Source organism: Mustela nigripes, chromosome 4 (genome assembly GCF_022355385.1).
Source record: "Mustela nigripes isolate SB6536 chromosome 4, MUSNIG.SB6536, whole genome shotgun sequence".
In the NCBI taxonomy this organism is placed as follows: Eukaryota; Metazoa; Chordata; class Mammalia; order Carnivora; family Mustelidae; genus Mustela; species Mustela nigripes.
The window spans coordinates 161368807-161393813 of NC_081560.1; the positions used below are offsets into that span (position 1 = coordinate 161368807).

Below are 25007 nucleotides of genomic sequence, written 5' to 3' on the forward strand. Positions count from 1 at the left end.
TTTTCCCAAGCAAAATAAGCAATGTTATTTGAACATGTTTGGTTTTTGATAATGAACATCAACTTGTTTGTGGGATAAATGAGCAGTTATCTATGGGTTCCACCACTGTAAATGGTTCCAGTTTTATAGCTGGTTGTCATGAATGTTGAATATGTTGCATTAAAATAAATAATTTGGCTTACTCTTTTATTACTGTACTTGTTTAGTGGTAACGTCACATTGGTAACACAATTCTGTGTAGATCTTTGGAGACTTGATGATTACTTTGTAATTAATAATTAAGGTGCTATTTTCAGACAGTTGCGCGAAACTTTTTCTCCGAAAATTTGTGAACCCAACCAGAGACCAGCTGACAGGTTTAATTTTTCTTTGCCCAAAAAGCTCCTGGTTTTTTTTCTTTTTTCCTTTTTCTTTTTTTGTGAACAAGTTCTAAAACTAACTGCCGAGACAATTTTTTTTTTAATTTTAGAGAAAAATAAATAAATAACACAAAGTGATGTTACCCAAGCAAGGCCTTCTAATAAAGGAGTGGTCCCCTCACCCATCCCTCCCTACCTGTGCAAGTCCTGCTCACATCAGTTTCCTTCCATCCAATTAGGCGACCTGGGAGACCCAGCCAGTACCGCCCAGACGGACTTCGGAGTGGTGATGGGGTACCTCCAAGAAGCTTACAGGATGGAACCAGGGAAGGTTTTGGACACTCCACATCACTCAAAGTTCCATTGGCTCGATCCCTGCAGATTAGTGAAGAACTACTGAGCAGAAACCAATTGTCCACAGCTGCCAGCCTTGGGCCATCTGGATTACAGAATCATGGACAACACTTAATATTATCCAGGGAAGCCTCTTGGGCAAAACCACATTATGAGTTCAACCTCAGCCGTATGAAGTTCAGGGGAAATGGTGCACTCAGCAACATCAGTGACCTTCCTTTTCTTGCAGAAAACTCTGCCTTTCCAAAAATGGCACTTCAAGCAAAACAAGATGGAAAAAAGGATGCGAGCCATGCATCACCTGTAGATTTAAAGATACCACAAGTTCGAGGAATGGATCTTTCTTGGGAGTCTCGCACTGGTGATCAGTACAGCTATAGCTCTTTGGTAATGGGTTCACAAACGGAGAGCGCGCTTAGTAAAAAGTTAAGGGCTATTCTTCCAAAACAAAATAGAAAAAGCATGTTAGATGCTGGACCCGATTCTTGGGGCTCAGATGCTGAGCAGTCTACCTCTGGACAGCCATATCCCACATCGGATCAAGAAGGAGACCCTGGCTCCAAGCAGCCTCGGAAGAAAAGAGGGCGTTACAGACAGTACAACAGTGAGATACTGGAGGAAGCAATCTCAGTGGTTATGAGTGGAAAAATGAGTGTTTCCAAAGCTCAGAGTATTTATGGGATTCCCCACAGTACACTGGAGTACAAAGTAAAGGAGAGGCTGGGCACTTTGAAAAACCCTCCAAAGAAAAAGATGAAATTAATGAGGTCGGAGGGGCCAGATGTTTCTGTAAAGATTGAATTAGATCCCCAGGGAGAGGCAGCACAAAGTGCAAATGAATCAAAAAATGAGTAGGAATACTGTAGAGTGCCAATTACTGTACAAACTGGGTGAGCACTACTGCATTGTTCAGCTATCATTGCTTACACCTAACTTCATTCACTGTGACACTTGTTTCTTTGCAGAATTTGCATTGACTTGTGTATACAGAGATGAAAGGTGCATTCTGAATGTTGCGTATTTTAAAATTTTCATGTGCAGTATGGCTCGGGATATTGTTTGGCCTTTTTGCATGTTTCTCTACAAAAGAGAATTGAGTTACCTCACAGAGAACAGATACATGGAAGTGGACTCCTTGCCTGTAGAGCCTGCATGCTTTTCTTTTTTTAAGTTATATTTGCCTTTATTTAAAAAAAAAAAAGAAAAGGAAAAAAGCCCCCTTTTAGAAACCACCTCTGTCATACTGGGAGCTTTATCATTACAAATTGGAAAGCCATCTTATAAAATCATTCATGTTACTCTTCTACGTTTCACCTAATTGAAGGATTAAACTAAAGAAAAAAGTCCTAGGAGCAATGAACCTTTGAATTAAAAAAAATCTGGTTATTCAGTGATACGTAATTATTTAGGTCAATTTACATTTTATGATTTTCTTCTATTAAATTTACTTAACAAACCAGCAATCTGTTTAGTGCTCACCCAGTAGGAGAGGAGGTGGAAAATGTGCACACACTACCTTCAGAAATGCTTCGGTTAATTACTTTGTAACACTACCTTTGCTGTAATTTTATTTGGTATTTCCTAAGGGTAGAATTTGGTCTCACCAACAAGTGAGGATATAGCCTTATCTCATGGAGGACGAGCTCCGTTCTTACTCAGGAGCAGTCAGGGTACATTACATAAAACAATAGAGGATGCCTCATTTTAACAAACTAAGTTTCTTTGTATTCTTAAAACCTTTTACAGATTTGATCATGTACTAACAACTGGATATCATGCAGCAACTAGTTTAAAATGTCAAGAATCTTTTTATTGGGAAAAGGGAGAAGTAAGGAAAGAAGTGTGTTTAAGTAATTATAATATTGCAAAAATGGTATCTAGATTTTTACAGCCTCAGTAGTCTGCCCAAATATCCACACGAATGAAGGATACATGTTTGTGGTGAGAGAAAAAAAGAACCCCAAGGTAACCTAATATGATTTAGGTTGCATTTCATATCTAATGATAGTTCAATCAGCAATTGAGCTCAGTAGAATTTCTTTTTTAATTAATCCAGATACTAGATCAGGGGGGAAGTGTTGTTTTTTAGTTTTTATTTAATTTGTTGCTTTCAACATTTCCCTCCCTCCCTTCCTCCCTTCCTTCCTTTTTGGCATCCTGTATTCTATCCCCTTCTTAACTTTTTCTGATATTTAGGTGATTTTTATGGTTGTTTAGCACACAGTTCAGGACTTTCCAGATCATGTTTATATAAGCACTCCTTGAAAAGCATCTAAACTTTTTTTGAGATGGGCTTTTCAAATTACAGTAATCAAATTCAGAATATTTATTTCCTACAATTTTTTGCCAGATAAAGCCCATGAAATTTAATTTTGCCTTGTGACCAAATTAAAATTACTTTTAGTACAAAAACAAAATCCACATCACATATACCCTATCTAATGTGCTGAGAAAGGTGGTCAGAACCTTCTAAATGCTTAACCAAAATCAAACAAAGTCATTGGAGTTTTTGTGTAAAATAAAATAAGACTTGGAGTATTAAATTGAGGCTGATGATTTCAGATAGATACTAAGAGTTTGAAGAGAAGTAGGTCCAGATATTCCCAAGGCATAAATTCTTGCCTAGCAACTTTGGAGCAGTTAATTAGGTTAAGGATAGTTTTCCCTCCGCAGCCTATGTTTTCAAAGGTTAGGCACACCATTGCTGTTATTGAAATACATGCACTGCTCATTCTTGACATAGCCTGGGCTTGGGTTCCTCTTTTGGTTTGGTTATTTTGTGTAGCAGTTTAATCTGTGGATGACTGAGCCTGTTTTCTCTTAGCTTTCTAGTCTCAACAGAAAATGCAGCTTAGGTTCAGAGCAGTATATGACTCTGCAATATTTTCTAGCCTAGCTAGAAGTTGCAATAAAAATATTTTATGAAATAAATGGTTTTCATCTGCAGTTGAAGGAAGTTGTAGAAAGTTTGCTGAAAGCAAAGGGCTAAGCTTGTGAAGGAATGCCTCCTTTGTTCCACACTCAGTAATTTGACACACACAATTAATTGCAAACATGGTATCTTTTTGCCTGATGTTTGGGGTATTTGGTAGCCCAAATTGCTGCAGAAAGGTCCTTTGAGCAATTAATTTGTGCTTGCTTTTATCCCCTCTCAGAAAGGCATCATTAAAGGCCCATTTAAAAATCTGGCCCTAAAAGTTCAACTTTTGTAGTTTTACTGTTCAGAGAGGTTAAATCCTGTGTGGTAGTCTCTAAAGTGATGTATGAGTTGAGTTAATGTAAATTTTGTCATTGTAGTGTACATGGAGTGATCATTTTACTAACATAAATATTTTCTATGTGTGTTTCAGTGGATGACAATCGAGCAGCAGAAGAATGGTGTGCCTACCCTTTAATGCTGCAGTTTAAATAAGAGAACTTGTATTGTGTCATTTCAGATTGTAGGCTGAGACTTGTAAATAGTGAAAATTTGAGTACTTCTATTATTTGTTTTGGTTAGAAAGTGAATTTAAAAACAAACCAAACTCTAAACTTTCTCAGATTAAAAGTCCTGAGACCTGAAGATTGTAATATTCATGTCTGTGAAGCTTTTAAACATTACACTTGAGATCAGTCATGACTTGATATTCAGGTAAATTTTCTTTTCCAAGAAGCTTTTGAATAAGCATATTTCCTCCAAAGGTCGGTCGGTCTCTCTTTTTTTTTTTTTTTTTTTATTTCTTTTTTGAGTGTAGATTATTTTAAAGCACTAATTGCATTACATTGGTAACTGCAATATAAAATAGCCATTATTGTTTTGTGAAGCATGGTTGAAATTAGATAGTGGTCCCTTTTAAATTTCATGAGCCTCTCAGAAAAAAAAAAAAAAAACTAAAAAAAAAAAAAACAGAAAGCTGCTGAATATTTCAAAAGATATATATTTTACCTTATTGTAGGTTTTGTAAAGTTAGTTGGTAATATTCAGGTGCACTTTTAATGTTAAATTTTGTGTTCAGAATTCCATTATACCATGTATTTCTTGGAGGTGGCTCATCACATGGCTGGCTGGCAGTCTTGGTGCCGCAGTGATCTTTCAATATTTGATTTTTCTCTTGATTTGCCACTGTTCTGTATTGGCACTTTCAGTGTAGATATTCTAGTTTGGGGACATCCTCATCAATGTGTAATAGAGATTGGTCTATTCGCATGCTTAATTTCTGCTAATCAGAGTTTTGCATGGCCCAAACAACAGTTGACCATTTTTATGGTATTGGAAGGTATAGTTCACAGCTGTCTTTGTCACAAAAGCCTTTTCTCCTCTCATTTTCCAGTAGGCAGATGATGACATTACTCACACTAATGTTAGGAGATAATGTGTTGAAAATCAGTTCTTGCGGGTTGGTTTGTTTGTTTGTTTGTTTGTTTTTAAATGAGAGAACATGGATATTATAGAGTAGATATGGCACTGTAAAGTCAAAAATACTTAATGATCCTGTGGAAGGATATCTGGTTGGTATTTTTATTGTTAGCTTTCTTATTTTTCAGAGAGTTGGGTCATGAAACTTGACAGTAATGTAATGTACTATATTACTAAGTTCAGTAGGCTTTCAAGTGACTCTGAACTATGTGATGAGCTATACACTTTTTTCTGCTCCCCAAATACCATGAAGGACAAGGTCTCTCTTTCAAGAAACATAATTTATATTTGTGTATAATACTTTTTAATACTAAGTTTGTTGTTACTCTGAAGTTTAGGTGTTGCTTGATAAACCTTTGCTGCAGCAGATCATGAATATGAGTAAGGCTTTGTGTGATAATAGGGGTCCTTATGTGAAGTTAATTACTGTTCAGTTCTGGTGAGCAAGCTCAATAAGTGTGAAGTGTGTATTAGCTTTATGTGGTACACTTTTACTTTACAATATTGAAGTGCTTTTAGAACTCTGGTTATCTTATAAACCATTACCTCATCCAATTGGCATTTTCATTCCCCAACATTTTACCTGAGCTATATATATGAGCTATATGGGATCAGATAGTAAAACAATAAGGCACAATGAGACGTTTAGTTCCCAATTTTCTGGAGAGAACTCTAAATTAGACTAAAAATTACTACCTGCAAAGGCCCATATCATAACTACCTTTTGTCATTAGGCAGTACTTAGCAACCTTTGAGCTGCTAGTGAGCTGTGTGTTCTCCCCCTGCCCAAGTAAGCACATGGTGCAAGGCCTGGTTCTAAGCCTTTGTGATTCTCTTACACAATAGTGAAGAGTAATAGTGAAGCTTGGATTCATTTAGTTATTTTTACAAAACAAATTAATGAGTCAGCCCAGTGTCAGAACCTGAAACTATTTTGAGTAGTTATGGAGGATAAATGACTGGTGGGTGTCATTTTCTTTAACAGCTATTGTCCCTGTAGATTTAATTTTGAAACCATGTATTTTTTCTTTTGTAATTATTCTTTCTTTAAATGCTAGAGGTGGTTTTGTATGAGCCATCCTTTTCTATATATTCAGGTTGCTGTCATTGGTGGTAGAATATGACAATAGACTGAATTGCTCCACTTAATCTTTTATGGAAGATATTGAAAGTTATAGGTTAAATTTTGACCTTCATTGAAGATAACAAAAATTGTTTTCCTTGTTACCTTTCCATTGTAATTAGGTCTTCATTAATACTGTGGTCGGGCCAGAGTTATTAGAAACTTAATGGCTTTAGCCAAATGGTCCATTTAGGAGACTATTAAAGCTATATAGGGGCTTAAAAAATTGATTGCTTTCCAACTCTGCTGAAAAGGAAAGACGTATAATTCTGGTACAAGGAATGCAGACCTCCAAAATCATCCTAGTTTTTTGTTTGTTTGTTTTTGTTTTTGATTCATTCTGTCCTGGAGACTTACAGGATTTGTGAACATGGTGACTGAAGGGAAAATAGAGGAAATTCTCTGCTTGTCCTCTCTCTTGTTCTTCCCAGATAAACTCACAGTTGCCTTTTGAAAAAGCAGACATTAGCCCTGTAGCTGTGTGCCCTAAATGTTATGAAGGAGAATTGGGGGGGGGGGGGTTGGTAAGGAATAGGAGGGGAAAAGTATGTAGACTTGAGAAGAGGCTAAAGATTCTGTACTACGATACTAACATTGAGTCACAGGATAGATAATGTGGTGAAGTTGGGCCACCTTCATTTTGATAGAAAAATCTTTTAGATAGTTTGAAAATGAGAATCAAGGCTAATTAATGTTGATTTGACAATAAAACATGAGTTAATGAGTTAATTCTGCAACTATTTGGGGGGTAATTTTAAGGTTTCCAGTTCATTTAGAGCTGTATTGATAAACACTAAAAAACAAGCACTTTTAGTTAATCATCGATTTATTGGATGTAGCAAATATTATAATCATAATATTTAATCCTTATAGTTTGACTTTGGAAATGAACTATTTACCCCATCTTGAACTGTCTTTGAACAGACTCAAGGTGATCTTTTCAACACTGGAAATGACCCTACACACATACCAAAAAAATCTAAAGCAGTAAGACGTATTTGAAGATCCATACCTCTTAGACTTTTTAGATTTGTCTTGGGAAAGAATATATGAACCTCTAACCAGTATTAGTGCAGTCTTGGGTTCCTTGTTCTGCATAATTGCACCCTTTCTCAGGTATGTCCTGAAAACATAAATTTTAAAATAATCTCTTTAGAGATTAGATTCTCAGTGGATAGTGTGTAAGGGGACTGGGGGAGGGGGGTGGGGGGTTGGCCACAGGACACTGACACAGTAGAGCAGGGATTTTTAACATTCAATAGCCAAATAGAATTTCAATCTAGAATATTTTTACCCCCTCAGAGTAAGTGAAAAAAAACATCTGTTATTTGGTAAATACCCGGTGCTACACTCCTAAAAGTCTTTTCTTTCATCCAGGTAACTTTTTTTTTCCTGCTTGGTGGAAGGGTATATAGTAAACTTTACTGTCACTAGGAAAGCACTTGTCCGAAATGTTTAAAGTACTAGAAAAGGGATAATTCAGCACTTTTTCTGTTACAACACTAAAGTCTTAATTTATCTTCAGAGTCTTAGGTACTGTAAGTTTAGCACGATTATTTAAAAATATAAAACATAACTACATTACACGGGGTCAGATCACATTTATATAAATAATTCTTATCTTATTAAAAAAAAAAAAAAGACAACTTTCTGTACCTTTCAAGCAATTCCAAATGATTGCCTCATGTTTCCCATTTCATTAAGCATTTCAGGCTTAAGAATTTGGAATTTGAGAGGAGGTGAGGGGAAAATTCCCCAACATGAAAAATTGTGTCAGAACATTTTAGAAAAATAAATCACTAGGAAAATGGGTAGGGATTCTCTCTCCCTTTAAGTCTTCAGGGAATGAGCAGTATTTAGAATCTTTGGCTGAAATTCAAGCCTTTTTACTGTGTAAATTTTTAATATTAATTCACTGACATGCTTTTTACATCAGAGGACTGAAAATGGATCTTAATGTTTTTAAGTTGTGGAAGGGTATATTTCTAAAATGAGGGGGGGATAATTAACTAGGTTAGTATACCAGCATTAGTAAGTTTAAGGAATTTTAGTATGTAATAGCAAAGTGTTTGATTAAAAGTCTAATCCTATATTGCTAGTCGAAATTAGTTACATTCTGATAATAGGAAAGATAATAGTCATTGGATATTGATATGCTGTGCTGTCGGAAAACCAGGCTAAGATAGAAACCTTTATCTGACTCCCACATGTTGCTTGTGCTGATGGGATGTATACTTTACAGCAGCTTATTGCTGCTTTGAGACGAAATGTATAAAATATACATTTGGAGTGTTTGCATATAATTCTTTATAACCTCCTCTTTAAACTGTCAGACATTGGTATTTTATCAGTCCACACTGTTAAATAAAACTAATGTTCTTAGGAATCCAGCTTGTACACACTGTTTAAAAACCCTCAGGGACAGTTTACACACTATTCTCACTCAATTCAGGTACTTTGATGCTATTCTTAAACCTAACAGTGACTTGTATTTTTCTGTTTTGCTTTTATTTCGACGTGCTGGTAGCACATCCTTGATGAATGTCAACTTAAAAACTCAGTTCAGGTATCCAGGTATAACTCAGCCAAACAGATTTTAAAGCTGCATATAACTCTCCAGCACACGGTGCCTCACACTCTTATAGTGGCATTCTATATATTCAGTTATTACTACTGAGCAGATAATGTGGGGGTTCCTGTTAACAGTGTATTTAAGAAACAAAATGTGCATAAGCGTATAACCAGCACACGTATAACACACACACACACACACACACACACACAGAAATATGTTTTTAAATGCCACTAATAGCCAGCACAATTAAATGACATTCCTTGCTGCTTCTGTAAACTGTAACAGATGCGGTTACTCCTCGATGTGGCTCTTGCTTCTTCACCACACTACTACTAAATTCAAGCACTGGTCCTTGGGTGTCTGACCTCTACATTCTAGTTTATGCAATGTCTAGAAAATTCTGTGCACTGGCCACTGTGATGGAACCATTGGGCCAGTAGTGCTCTGAGTTTATTAGTAGTGATTCTGCCAAAGTTGGTGTTGTAACATGAGTATGTAAATGTCAAAAAATTAGCAGAGGTCTAGGTCTGCATATCAGCAGACAATTTTGTCAGTATGTTTTGTAGCCTTGAAGTCCTCGGTGACAAGTTTTTAATGATGTGAAGTTCTAATTTCAGTGTTTTAGCCTTTGCATCTTTACTGTTAAGACTTGTCTCCTAGAGGTCTTTTTTCTTTAATGACTCCATTTGTTTTCTACAGTACTATCTGTGGTTAACAAAATAGATTATTCCTCTGCTTTAATATTTGATATCTTACATCTAAAAGGAACTCTCCATATATAAAACCCATAGCCTTTGAAGATAATGGAAAATGGCATCTTTCAGATTTCTAGAAGTTCAAGTGTCATGCGACAAAACAGGAACCCCCTTTACTCTTATGGACCTCATTTCAATATACTGTTTACAGTTTGACGGAATTGTATAATTTAATATTTCTCTTGTACTGTAGTTTATATTTATTTACAGATTTTTTTTGTACTGTGTGATTTGAACTTTTTGTTTCTTGCTATGATCAATGTTTATGTAGTAGAGCACTTATGATCACAAATTAAGTTTTTTGGTTTGATTGCACTACATTAAATTTTTTAATGCAGTTCTGATTTTTGACTGGACTAAAATAAGCTGTGTCTTAATGTATGTGATGAGTACTTAAAACTTTAATCCATGTGGTCCCCCTTTTTTTGCATTGTATGTCAGAAGCGCTAGTTCTTTCGTGCATGTGTAAGATTTAATGGTTCCATTGTATTATTTGACCATGACATTTTGGAGAAACATTCCCAGCTGTAATGTTGTGTATGGTAGTTCTCACTGGATGCTAGACTTTTCAAAACCACTATTCTTCTAATAAATTTTGTTGTGAAAAGCTGTTTTAAAAGCTTGGTTTCTACTTCTTAAGATTTCAGTGCATTTTTTAAAAATCCACAGAAGGGGTGAGATTTCTGGGTGTATTGTAAATGTATGTGGTAATCGACATTGGTAATTTTTTAATGGTGAAGTCTCTCAGATGACCTCTTAGATAACTAGAAGTTGCTGTTTTCAAATTGTGCTTCAGTATTTGGGTGCCACACTGCCTTATAACCCTGTGCCTTTACTAATTTGGTGCTCTCTACCTCGGTTTTCCTTGTTTGGATTATCCTCTTTAAAAAGTTTTTTTTAGCTAGACAAGATATGTATTGATATTTTCGTAATACCTGTTTGCTGGGCTTATGTAATTATTTTCTGAAAAATCATAATTTCCACAGAGTAAAACTTTAAGCTTAGTTGCTTGCTAAAATAATGACTTACTGAGTTTTGTTTGCTCTTTTCTTGAAGCACAGATATGAAAGCAACACTGTCAAGTAGTTGAGGTTATTATAGTTGTTCTGATTCTTGGGATGGTACTGGCATTTTCTTTTACCTGGACAAATAAAGAGCAGCCTATATGTTGCTCAATTGTGGTTTTTAGAAACTAGGTATATAAAGAAGTTTTGGATTATAAAGTGATTCCTGTTGAAAAGTGGTAAGGGGAATAGCTGAATTACGGTGATAAAGATTAGAAATGGTTTAGCAAAGTATTAGAGGAAGCTTTTTCAAACTTTTGATGTATGTAATTAATTGATAGATGTGTAATTAGTGTTCATTGAAGTGATTTCTGATCATTTCTAATGGCATTTTATATTAAAAAGTGAGGCTGTTGTTGGTAGTTGCTCCAGATTATCTTTTAGTTAGTATTTTTGTCTTATTTCTTTGGCTATCTATTTATGCCTTTGGTTCAGTGTTTATAATTTTGGAAATTTTGTTGGTACTGTAGGCTTGTTAATTGGCTTCCTTTGTTCCCCCTTATTCAGTCATGCCATGTGTTCATAGAACATTTTTCTGGAAACCTAATTATTGCTACTTTGTAAATTTCAAAGCTATAATTACTTGTTCTTGCCATTAATCCATTCTAAACTGGTGGCCGGATCAATATAGTAGGTTTATAATTTGGCATCTCATAAATGATTCATTTTAATGGTCCGTTTTTGAATTGATACTTATTTTCCAGTTATTATAACTTTAAAAAGGACTTACTCCTGCTAATCCAGAATTTTCTTCTCTGATTTTGTTGATACTTTGGAATTAATCCAAAGACTTTCTGTGTTAACAAGGTGTCAAAGTCAGGGAAATTGCATAAGGGAAATGGAGTGAGAAAATGGAAAATGGGTTAGCTTTCTGCCATTTCTCGAGTTGTATAGTTCTTGGAGTTTCCTCAAGAACTGCCCCTTTCTCTCACCATTCACTTGTATTGAAATGTAAAAACATACCTACATCATTTGGTGGTAGATTTTGTTGCTGAAAAGAGTGCAAAATCTTTTTTTCTTAATAGAATTTACTAAGTAGTGCGGTAGATAATGAATGGTTCTTGTATTCTGAGTGTACACGTCATCATCTGCTTCTACTGGTAAGCATTTAGCACAGGATTTTATTAATCCTATTCAATTTACAAGTTATTGGACTTTTTGCTGTTTTTGGAGGAAATGATGTATCAAGCTAGAAATGTACCAAGCTGTATTTACAATTGAAGTAGAAAGGCTTTTTTCAGACATTAGTGGAAAAGAAGTGTTCTAGAAGAATAGTTAATAGTTCAAGTCATGATTTGGTTGGAGTGCAGCTTGGAAGGAATGAATCTGGGAAGTCAGCAAAAATATATATAAAACTCAAAAGGATTAAGTCTTGAATCTGAAGCGTTTTTTATAGGCATGTAAAAACACTATTGTTTATTGACTAGTAGTTTCAAGATGTTAATTATACTCTTGGCCAGCCTTATTTAATCAGCAGTGTGGAGCCATAAGGGATTATTTGGTACTTTAAAATTCTGTCAAGTTGATTTTCTAGCTAGATCACTCATGTTTTCATCTGGAAAATCATAGTAGCAGCCTGAATGCCATTTAGGCCTCATTTCACCCCTGAGTCTATTAAATGCAATCTCCTATTAAATGTGAAACAAATACACTATAACTGTATCTGTTCTAACATTGGGAAATAAAGTAGGAAGCCTTTATTGAATAATAAGGTATAAACCTTAGGTCTCCCCTTTGCATTGTAGCATTTTCTAAAGGAAAAACAAATAGATTTGGGTCTCATTTTTTAGTTGGCTTTTATATAAAACAAGTCTGCTTTTTAAAGTTTTTATTATGAACTGTATGAATGTGATGAAAGTTCTCTAAAAATTATAAGGTATGTTAATTTTAAAGTATGTTATTTATAATGTCTATTTCAGTTGTGTGCAGGCTAGTTCTGTCTTTAATGTTGGAGCAACAAAGAGTCTTGGGTGGATCACTGGATGGAATGAGTCTCAGTTAAGAATGCAGATGCCTGGGTGGCTTAGTGGGTTAAAGCCTCTGCCTTTGGCTCAGGTCATGATCCCGGGATCCTGGGATCGAGCCCTGTGTAGGGCTCTCTGCTCAGCAGGAAGCCTGCTTCCCTTCCTCTCTCCCCTCCTCTCTCTCTGCCTGCCTCTCTGCCTACATGTGATCTCTGTCAAATCAATAAATAAATAATCTTAAAAAAAAAAAAAAAGAATGCAGATGCCTGGGTCCTATATCAGATCCACTGAATCAGTTTATAAGCGTGAGGCCTGTACATGCTGTATATTTTCAAAATGTAACAGGAGGTTTTTTGTTTTGTTTTTCTTTTTTCTTTTCATATTTTTAAAGTTTATTCAGTAGATCTTTTACTAGTTGTAGCAGAGACATAAAATTTACCATCTCAACCATTTTTAAGTATCCAGTTCAGTAATGTTAGGTATATTCACATTGTTTTAACCACAGGAACTTCTGATTAGCTCCCCCTTATTGATTAAATACTGTCCCATTCTAATCTTTCATTTTTTAATATGAAAAACATGGAATGTGAGGAGTTTAAGGGACTCCTGACATAGTATGAGTTTTCCTTTAATACTCATGATTCCAAGCCATTATACTTACCTCTGTACCACTTTGGCACTCATGATTCAAACTTAGAATGAGAGGTTTAATATAATAATTTTCTTTTATGTTCACTTATAACTTCATTAAATCTATCTTATGAAATTACCAGTTAAGAAATTATATTAGAAGCTTATAAACTTTATTGTTAAATAGAAGTTGGGGTTGTTGTAGAGGAAATGAATCTTGAAGAGTAGGTAAGGCATAGAGAGGAGAGGAGAGACTATCCCAGGTTTAAGAGACAGAATTTGGGGGCACCTGGGTGGCTGAGTGGGTTAAGTCTCTGCCTTCAGCTCAGGTCATGATCCCAGGGTCCTGGGATCGAGCCCTGCATTGGGCTCTCTGCTCAGTGGGGAGCCTGCTTCCCCCTCTCTCTCTGCCTGCCTCTCTGCCGACTTGTGATCGCTCCCTGTCAAATAAATAAATAATATTTTAAAAAATAAAAATAAAGACGTAAAAAAAAAAGAGAATTTGATGGGTCTCGTTTAAAATCCCAGCCCTTTTGGGGCGCCTGGGTGGCTCAGTAGGTTAAAGCCTCTGCCTTTGGCTCAGGTCATGTTCTCAGCGTCCTGGGCTCGAGCCCCTAGTCGGGCTCTCAGCTCAGCAGGGAGCCTGCTTCCTTCTCTCTCTGCCTGCCACTCAGCCTACTTGTGATCTCTGTCTGTCAAATAAACAAATAAATAACTCTTAAAAAAAAAAAAAAAACCAGCCCTTCTAATTTCTTTGTACGTGATCTTGAGCAAGTTATTGAAACTTTCTGAGCCTGGGTTTCTTACCTGTAAAAGGAAGCTTATACCCACCTGCCTCAGAGATTTGCTGTGAGGCTCAAATGAGATTCTGTATGTAAAGATACTTAGTGCTGTGCTGGGCTCTTTGCAGATATTCAAAAAATGACAGGAGTGAAAGCATCTGGCAAGAGTTAATTTAGTGTGAGGTATAGGGAAGGTGAGAAAATCAGATTGAAAGTTGTAGAGGGAGTCATTTGTTTTGATTAGAACTTTGGAAGAGGCAGGTGAGTTTGTATTAGGGACACTGCAGTCAGAGACCTAAAAGCGTTGGAACTGTGATTAAAACCTGGAATGCTGCTTTTCTGCATTTCTTGGTCCTGTTGCACAGGTGTATTACCAAACTATTAGTCATTCTTTGTTTCTTTTCAAAGACTACACTAATAGTTGTTTAGAAAGTAGAAGATGTTTAAGATTAAAAATTACAAAGTTGGGTGGAATTCATCTGCATTTCTGTTGCACACTGGGTTTTTTGTATAGTCAAGGTTGAAGTTTTACGTGCTTTGAAGACTTCTCTTTTTACGTGGTGGTAGTTTGAATAACAAAATATAAGAGCCAAGTGTGAGAGTGGTCATGTGTGCATGCATGTGTTTAATCACCAGACCATTCGTTTTCCAGTGAAAGAATTTGGGGACTCTTCTGCCAGTGATTTAGTGATTTTTAGCTGTACTCTTATCGAGGTTCTGAGCATTTCAAACAGATCATAGCCAGCACAGTTTAGAGGTGTTCATTCCAGCATCTATTAAATCGACTAGAAACATTTTGCTAGGAGAACCTGGCAGTGTAGCATTAGCTAGATAAAGATGAATTAAGAAGAAAATAACCAGGATAGCAGATTCTTATGAGGTGCTAGGAATTGGTAAGTCTTTGTAGACCAGTTTTTCAAACTAGATCAACCAGTTGCAACCCTTAGTTGTAAACTGCTTAGTGGGGCCTAACCAACATTTTAAAAAGAAAAGAGAAAAAGCACATAGCATGTAATAAGGATAAATACTGTTTCATTGAAATATGTGTGTCATCATAGATAATGCAAACTGAGATGTGTACTTTGTCACTTTGTAAAAGATATTTCTTGTTCTGGTTTGCAGTCAAAGCTCTAATGTAAACCATACCTTTTCATCCCAGTTATTCTGGTACCTTGGAGAGCATGCTAGCAACCTCCTATGTGCCTTCAGTTAAGAACCTACACCTTTTACTGTCTGATCTTCAAAACTCCCTTCTTCCTTTCCCTGCCTCATTGATTTGAATTCATGTTCATTGGAAGATTATTCTTTTTTCCTATGTTATTATATGTTCCCTTGAAAAATGTCTTAGGGAAATTATTTTCACTACATAGTAATTTATTTGGTTAGGTTATTTATTGCTTACTTACACCTGAAATTATCTGAGTCCCATGTGTTAGGCAGTGAAGCTGTTGAATTATAAAGGACAAAGTCCTGTCCTGTACCTAGAGAAGGTTCAGAAACTAGTGGCGAAGATAGCCTTGTCAGCCATAATGCTACAACGCCACATAAGTGCTATTTAATAAAAGGTAGAAACAAACCATGGGAGTAGAGTAAGAAATTCTGACACAGCCCCCAGGGAGAAGGTGCTAAGGAGGATGGAGTATGAGCAGTGGGAAGTTGACAGGTTTTATGGGTTTTATGCACACACACACACACACACACACACCCAAAAAAGGTAAAATCGGGTGCACGGGTGGCTCAGTCAATTAAGTGCCTGACTCTTGATCTAAGATCAGGTCTTGATCTGAGGGTCATGAGTAACAGACCCTGTTTTGGGCTCCACGCTGGGCATTGAGCCTACTTTATTTTTTACTTTTTAAAAAGGTTTTTATTTATTTGACAGAGAGATGGCAAGTAGGCAGAGAGGCAGGCAGAGAGAGGAAGAAGCAGGCTCTAAGCTGAAAGCAGAGGCTTTAGCCCACTGAGCCCAGGCACCCCCGGAGCCTACTTTAAAAAAAAGAAAAACAAGTTAAGATCGCATTTGGACTTTAAGAAGATGGCAGTTGGGTAATGTGAAGCAAACTCTAAAATGAGGAGAAACTAGTGGCAGAGAGCTTAAAATACAGTATTCCCCAAGGAAAGTTGGGTCTGTTTAGTTGAGCTGGATAGTGATGGGAAGCAAGAGGAAACAGGGAAACTTAGGATAGGGAGTGAGGTAAAATACCTAAGTTGAGTATGTTGTGTGTGTGTGTACATTTAGTTACATTTTGTCTTCAAGTTCCTGAGCAAAGACTTGAATCTACAGATGATTCCTGAGCAAAGACTTGAATATACAGATGATTCTGCTTTAGTTCATCCCACTCCAGCACATCTCCCAACTTAGACTTGAGTTTCCAGAGAGGTGGAGTGGAGAATGATGTAAAGGACTTAATTCCAGGACTGGATCCCAGAATGGTAGATCCAAAAATGCTTTGCTTATCCCTGTACTTTAAATTTTTAAATATTTTACCTCCTCTAATATTCACCTCATGAATTAAGTGACATTAAATTAAGAATCCCTTTTTAAGGTTTTAAAGTGATCTAGTCTTCAAGTGATTACAGTTAATTAGGAATGCCTTCATGATTTACTATATGACAAAAGTAGAATTTTCCACTTTTAAGGCTTACACTGCAGATTTGTATGGTTTCGAGAGTGGAGATTAAGAACCTCAAGAGAACATGAGAAAAGTTAGGATCTAGAAGATCCCCTAACAATCACGAAACTTCAGGATACTATCAAATATTTATCTGCTGCTTATTATAATCTGCTAGTCTCCCACTTCCTTTCACCCAAAAAGAAAGAGAGTATCTGTCAAAAACATACCACCCTGTTTCTGGAGAGGAAAAAACATTTTTGTTGCTGGGATCTGTCATGTGAGCTGTTAAGTGTCCTCTTATTTGTTTCTGTGTCAGCCCCCCATGCCTCCTTTAAAGCCCCTTGTCCATACACACAGCCTTGCAAAGTGGTGGTATGGGTATTGAGTTGATGGTTGTTGTTACCACTCTTACTACAGAGGAAATACACCCCCTCCTAATGGAATCTTGTCTGGGTGCCAGGGAAGCCATACACAGTTCTTGGCTTCTCCTGGGCCTTGACAAATGTTTCTTTCCCCTTGTCCAATGATGAGGGGATTTGAAAGAGCCCCACAATACAGTTTATTTCCTCTCATGTGGGGAATGAGCACCTGGTTTCTGCATAAGCAGTGGCATTTTTCTAGTCCCATCATTGTCCTGGTCATTTAAACTGGGAATGAAAGGGCAGTTTTCCCCCAAAAAGCAACGTAGATTTTAATCCTCTGACTAAAATCAAAAAGAGAAATAGGTCAGTCAGCTGGCTTGTCACGAGCTCTCATGTAATCCTGACCTCCTAAAATGTCAGTTAGGCTTTTACTATCTCTCTCCACTCTAGCTTTATAACTCAGGCCAGTGATAACACTTTTTTTTGTTTTCAGTTCAAAGTAGCCTGAGACAGAGGTCTGTCTGTCCTCTTGGTCTGAAATTATTATATTATTTCCTAAAGTCTATTTTAAAAGTGTTTTCTAAGAATTCTTAAAGTACTCATTAGATGAGTAATTTAGGTTAATGCTCTCACCAAACCAGTATTTAGCAATATCAGTTAGGGATATTTCTTCCCTCACTTCCAGGAACTATCACTTTTTAATTTATGTCCTCCAGTCCAAAATCCTGTGTCTTTCATAGCCTATGAACCTTCCCTCCTTTTATGTAAATTAACATCGAGAGTTCATGTATTTGATCTTAAATGCATAGTCTTACCTGAGATGATAAAAACAAAAATCAATCTGGTAGAAAAAAAAAAAACTATCAACTATAAATGGTTTGGCAGAAACATCTGTGAACTCATTATATTCCTAGAAAGGAGACAAAGGCATTGGACTGTGGTGCTTATGACCCCTTGTTCTGACTTCTATTCACCAAGTAACCTTTTGATTATATTTTGGCTACCGGGGTACATTTGCCTATAGGGTGACAATATGTTAAATAAGAATTTCCTTTGTATTTATATTTTTATTGTAATTTAAGAAATTTGACAATTTGGTTAAGTTGAAAAGAAATAGGAGCTACAAGCCTTAAAAGGCTTCTATCCTCTTGAGATCTACTCTGAATAATAGACTTTTATCATAGGTATTAAGCCCAAGATACAGAAAGACTAGCATATTAAGGCTTCATGCTCGGTAAGCAGCCCCTGATGCATTTCTCCTTTCCCCCAGTTTAGATTATTCATAGTTTTTGGAATCTTTGTTCTGCCCTGCTTCTAGTAAACTTGGCTAGGAACACAGTAGACTTAGAAAGCTCTTACTAAGGGATTGCATGTCTTGTTTTAGACCAGTAGTTCTTCACTATTTTTCTGCTTTGCACCTGAACAAGATGCTATCAGCAATCACCCAGGGTTTGAAAATACACACACACCCCTCCTCTGTGTTTTTCATTTCTAAGGGAATGATCATTCTCCTTAACCGCAGTTTTGAGAAGTGCTTTTTCTAAATCCAAATCCATTTAAATTCTATTTTGGATTTCAGCCACCTGCAAGTCAGGTATTAAACTGATTTTAAGAGGTCACTTTCTGTTCTGTGATCTTATGATCTTATTTCTCACATTTCTTTGTTACCTTTATCTACTGTACCCTTTTATGGTTTCTCCTAGTTCAGTTCTGTGGAAGGAAAACTTGGCCGTTCCGTAGTTTAGAAGTTCAACTAAACTATCTATGGCTTTTGGAAAATCACCATATTCCATACTGCCCACCTTCTCCACTCCACACACACACGTACACACAGTGGATGTTGTCGTAGTACTTGGAATATTCCTGTATCCAAGTATGTGACCCGCACATGTGAAACAGCCAGCCAAGGGTAGATACATTTCCCAGTGCAGAGCAAGGACTTGTCAGCTGACCTATCCACGCCCTTGAAAGACCAGAAAATAAGGAATTAGGGAACATAATTTCAGATTATTGTCTAGCAAAAAATACGCCTCTTCTTGCCTTGAGGGGAACTGATGATGCATTTTTATGTTTTCTTATATTTAAGTAGAAAAATCAAGCCAAATTAATCTACATCTCTTAACTATTTTGTCTGCTCTGTCAGGGGTTGTCTCGAGCTTTCTCTCCCTTTCCGTTTTCCCAGGACTGCCCTTCTCTGATGATCCAGACATCATGCAGTGTCTTCATTGATCTTTTGTATTTCGGTCATCATTGATGGTGCATTTGCCATCATGAGTTTTGTTGGAAGTTAGTAGATATTCGAGAGACTACCTAAAACCATCAATCCCAGAGTCTAGACTCTTAAAATTGTCCTTTCAACTCTCTGCCATCCCTCTTCTAATTTTATTTCTTTTAATTTATTTGATTATTTTTAAAATTTATTTTTATTTGTTTGACAGAGCATAGAAATGGGGAGCAGCAGAGGGAAGGGGAGAAGTAGGACCCTTGGATCATACCTGAGCTGAAGGCAGAAACTTAACTGACTGAGCTACCCAGGCGCCCCTCATTTTATTCTTTTACCCTAAGATAAGCATTGACAGTCCACCATTTACATTAACCATAGGAATGCTTTTCTTTGGGGACTTAAGTATTGCAGTATTGACCAAGTAGGCGAGTTCAGCTGTGTCTAACCTCTGATCTGGAAAAACATCATTGAGTAAATCATTATAGATAGGGTTGTGAAACAACACCTCACTCTTAAACTGTACCTTTCAGAGTTGTTATGAATATTATCTTATCCTTTGACCACACCCTTAAGACTTAGGCATTGAGCTGGGGATAGAAATACAGAGTCAAAGTCATGCAAGCGATTTCTCTCCAAGGAGACACTCAGAACTAATCCAGGCAGTTGGAAGTCAAGTTTCCCTCTCTTTATACACCCTACCTCCCGTTTCCCAGTCCCTGGGAGCTTACAGCTATCTAGTGGTGAAGTATTTCTGATTGATAAATCATTTACTTAACTGTTACAGACTCCTTTTGTTAAGCAGGAAGAACATGAAATCAAATGAGCGATTTTGAAATCTGTGATGAATTATTGTTCTTATAAAGATCTTACCTGGTCAGGTGTGAGGGACATCCATCCTACCAGCTGTAGTCACTGAGGTACTACAGTGCTCCCCCTTCAGTCGAGTTGAGGGAATGGGCTGCAGGAAAGAAGCTGGACCCTCTCTTACTTACCTTCTTAGTGCCTGAGAGTGTTCTAAATCAGGGCAAATGCATATTTGGGCTCTTTCAAAGGCTTGAGACTATAGGAAAAAACGGAATAACTAGAAGCAAAGGTAAAGACTAACTGTTTAAAACCAGGCAGAAACTAGCCAGTTTTTTTAAAACTGTACCCCCTTTTAAAAAAATGAAGGGGCGCCTGGGTGGCTCAGTGGGTTAAGCCCCTGCTTGGCTCAGGTCATGATCCCAGGGTCCTGGGATCGAGTCCCGCATCGGCTCTCTGCTCAGCAGGGGGCCTGCATCCCGCTCGCTCTCTGTCTGCCTCTCTGCCTACTTGTGGTCTCTCTCTCTCTGTCAAATAAATAAATAAAATCTTTTTAAAAAAATAAAAATAAAAAATAAATGAAAAAATTGTAATAGTATTAAATTTCAAGAAGTTGAGGTTAGCTTAAAATTAAACATTCAAATCATCTGAAATTAAAATTCATCTAAACCTAAGATCTTACTGAAAAATTTTTAGAGAAAAGGTAGGAAGCTTGACACGTTAGAGGCACAGTCAAAAGCGATTTTATTACTGTAGTTTAAAGTTAGCTATTAAAACAAGGCCATTTAATGACACGTGGACAAAGGTTAGTATTAATGTGAAGGTTTTCAGATCCAAGTGAAGCTACCGGTCCAGTTGCCTTCCAGAACATCTCAGATTCAGAATTTTAGATATACCTCAACTCTGTGTGTAAGAAAAGGAACTCATGAGACACATACCTATTGTAACAATCTCCAGCCCTCTGCTTCATTTCCTGTGTTCCTATCTCAGCAAATGAAGCTGCCCAGGAAGAAAACCCAGGAAGCATTCTTGATGCTTTTTCTCTCCCCTCATTTTTGCTCAGAAAAAACAGAAGAGCATGAAATGTGATCCCTGCCTGTTCCTTACATCTCAAGTAGCTCAGGTAGCTTACATTTGCTTGGAAAGCTAAGACAAAGACAAGTCAGTAAAAGAGACAAGATACAAGATGTATAGAATAAATATACATGATTCCTTATGATTGCCAATGTAGTTTGCAAACCCCTATGGCTTAGGATTTCAGGAAAAGGTGCAGTCACTCCAGGTGGAGTTTGTTTTGAGGTGGCCCAGGAACTAACTGATGAAGAGCTCCCTACTTCTTGCTCTGATGACCTGTGGTTCACCAGTATGTTCTCCCTGATCCTTTTTGCCAGGAAAACGCACCTACAGATGACCCTTTGTTAATGTCTCTTTTATGCAAGGTTGCCATTTACAGTATTAATCTTCTTGCCTCCTGGACTCCCTGTCTGATGCTGTTTTTCAGCACCCGAATGCTATACTGCTGTTCTAGGTTTGGTGGGTACTGATGTTTCTGCAGTACGTGTGCCTTGGTTGTGAAGACCCCATTTACCCTTTCCGTAGTGCTGTGAAACAGATTCATACTTACCTGTAGTTGTCTGTCTTCTGGGACTAGCTCAGCCATATTGCCACAACCATTGCTTCAGGGGTGGTTTCATGGCCCTTTGGAAATCTTACTTAGTTGAGGCTAATTAAAATACTGAAGCACTATTAAATTATTAAAATATAGAACAGTAGCACATGTCTTATGACCATAAAAGAGGTTAGATCTCACCTGTGGATTAAGTATTACTCAGTTTTTTATTCCGTGTGAGCATCACTTTAGAAGAAAGTACTTTCTCAGTTTCTTTCAGAGCATTCTGTCCTCTTATTGCGTATACATCTTGATTTCATTAATCTGTATGCATATTGTTAACCCCAAATACTAAAACCGACTTTCCAGAGCAAAGCCATAGGCATGGAACAGTGTCCAGATTTTCACACTTTGGTGATAATTATGCTTCTTAAGTTAGAGGGAAACATTTATCTCTAGTTTTTTCTGTAGTAAGATACCAGGATATTTCTTTATCTTTTTTGTAAACCTTGATCAACCCTTTTTTTACCTTTTTTCATGTATTGCTAACATGCACTTTTTGATGCATTGAAAAGGCAGTGATATCCCACTTTATAGTCACCTCTCTCAGAGACATCGGGAACACCTTCAAAAACTGAAAAATAAAGAGCATTGAGCAGTGAAATTGTTAGAAAATCCATGTACTTTACTCATAAAACTGTTCCTGAAGCCTTCATTCAGAATCTTTATTTTTATCTAAAGTACCAGTCTAGGACTTGAAGTAAGAAACACAGCTGCTATTTTGCAGCCAATTATAAGAAAGATTTAATAACATACAGACTGCCAGTGTGACTTTTTTGTATTAAGGGAGTCAGATTTACTTAATCAAATAGCGCCCAAAGCTATCTATGTATTTTAGTTCAGTATAATAAAACTAACAGCTATGGCACATGTAGGTGGCTCAGTAGGTTAAGCATCCATGTTTTGATTTCAGCTCAGGTCATGATCTCAGGGCATGAGGTCGAGCCCTGTGTCCAGCTCCACACTGGGTGTGGAGGCTGCTTAAGATTCTCTCTCTCTTGGGGTGCCTGGGTGGCTCAGTCATTAAGCGTCTGCCTTTGGCTCGGTTCATGATCCCAGGGTCCTGGGATTGAGTCGCATATCAGGCTCCTGCTCAGCGGGAAGCCTACCTCTCCCTCTCCCACTCCCCTCGCCTGTGTCCCCCCCCCCCCCCGTTAAATAAATAAATAAAATCTTTAAAAAAAAAAATTCTCTCACACTGCCCCCTCCCCACCCCATTCACACATGCCCTCTCTCTCTTTCTCTCTCAAAAAAAATAAATAAACCACAACAGCTAAACTTTAATAATAGTGAACATGGTAAAAACCCTGAGTCATTAAGAAAGAAAAAACTATGTACAGAGGAGGATAATTTTAAAAGACTTCCATCAAAAATACGTTTTAGAATTTTATTTTATTTTTTTTTTAAGATTTTCTTTTTTTTAAGATTTATTTATTTATTTATTTGTCAGAGAGAGAGAGAGAGAGAGAGTGAGCGAGAGCGAGCACAGGCAGACAGAGTGGAAGGCAGAGTGGAAGGCAGAGGCAGAAGCAGGCTCCCCGCGGAGCAAGGAGCCCGATGTGGGACTCGATCCCAGGAGGCTGGGATCATGACCTGAGCCGAAGGCAGCCGCTTAACCAACTGAGCCACCCAGGCGTCCCACTTTTTAGAATTTTAAATGTTTGGTACTTGAAGTGTAAACTTTATGTGGAAAATTCACTTTAGGTTGTGAGAAAGCATTAATGCACATCTCTGAGTTATTTTTTATTCAAGTATGTTTAATGTGCCTGGCTGACACATTGGTCAATGGTAACTGATAACTTTGTAGGTTTTCCTTTGTATTAATCCTAAGTGGAAGAGGAGGCACCTCTGTTAAGACCAAAAATAGTTAAGTGTTCTGGCCAAGGTTACACAACTAGTAAGTGGCAGAACACTTGCTACTGTCTTACAATACTGTATCCTGTTACACATATTATGCTGTTGGTACCATCTGACAGACATAGCAACAGGGGATGAGGAAGGCAGGAGGCCAGGGACGGCTGTCTAAGGTAAGCTTTCCTGGAAAGGCACCTCATGGCTGGGAGATAAAGTCAGAGATTGAAGAAAAAGGAGAATTAGCTGGAAGATACTATCAAGTAACATCTGTTTAACACATGTTTACTAAACTGCCCTCAGTGCCCCGATGGTTTCATAGTCAGATAATCGTCTCCTTAGGGAGACTCAGGAAGATAGAGATTGACAAGTTGCATAAAACTCCAGAAAACTGGATGGCGTCCCTGAGTGTCTCAGTCAGTTAAGCCTCTGCCTTCAGCTCTGGTCCATGATCTTGGCGTCCTGGGATCAAGCCCTGGGTCAGGCTCCCTACTCAGTAAGGAACCCACTTTTCCCTCTCCCTCTGTCCTTCTCCCTGGCTTGGGCTCGCTTGCACTCTCTCTCAAATGAATTGTTTAAAAAACAACAAACCAAAAAACCCCCAGAAAATTGGAGCTCTCCAACTGCTTGAATTTAGTAAAACCAAGACATCTAGAAGCACTCAGTAGCCCTTGACAACCCTCAGCTGTCTGAGTGGGACTTGCTTTTAGCTTATTTTGAGTGTAGGATCATCCTTGCCCGCCACCGCCCACTGTCCAGGTTAAACTTCAGAGTCGTCCTGCATAACTTACAGAAGTGGTTGTCTGATGTCGAATGACGTCTTGTGAAGTACTGTAAAATGCTTGTTGAAGGTAGGAGAATGTAGCAGGCGGGGCTTGACTGAGAAGGCATCCGGCTGCCTCCTTGCAGTGACAGAACCTTGCAGTTTACAGTGGGATTTCCGGTTTCCTTGTTTAGAGCCTAGGAATCAGCAATTGCTTCTAACTCCATCTGTCATTGTGTCTGAAATGTGAAATTACAGATCTTAATTCTCATTGCCCCAGGAAGGGGGCAGAAAAGTTCCTGCATTACTGTTTGCAGAATTATAAGTCCAGCCAATTAGTCATGCTGAGAAACCATGTTAAAACTACAATTTCTTTAAGTCCAAAGTTTGTGATGTAGTGCGTCTGAATTTTTGTCAGTGTGGTGGACTTATAAATCAATGACTATTTAATAACAGGACTACTAAAACGAAAATGTATGTTAACTGACTAGAGTTAATAATGTGGCCAAAATTTTATTTTCGGAAAAATTCTTATCAATGATATTTCTTCTCTATAAGATAAAAATTATTATGAATGATCACTTTAAAAGTATGAAGGATGTTACTAAAATTTGGGAATATATCAGGACTGGCCTTATATTTTAATTAGGAAAATACTTATTAAATGAAATTTATATGGGCGCTTAGAAGCAGTTTTAGAGTGTCTGTTCACTCTCTTTA

At 37.4% G+C, this 25007-nt stretch overlaps 1 protein-coding gene across 10 annotated transcripts in view; it reads left to right on the forward strand.

The window, feature by feature from the left end:
• LCOR (ligand dependent nuclear receptor corepressor) overlaps window positions 1-25007 on the forward strand; it is a 144670-nt gene that overhangs the window by 104735 nt on the left and 14928 nt on the right. The window contains exons 8-9 of one of the 10 annotated variants that reach the window (XM_059398254.1): window positions 599-1603; window positions 4064-4617. The exons of 8 other annotated variants lie outside the window; for them this stretch is intronic. In XM_059398254.1, coding sequence (XP_059254237.1) covers window positions 599-1568 — 970 coding nt within the window. In that variant the 3' untranslated portion in view covers window positions 1569-1603; window positions 4064-4617. Of the gene's footprint in view, window positions 1-598; window positions 4618-25007 lie in introns of those variants that run through there. One more of the 10 variants, XM_059398253.1, reaches the window with a different exon arrangement.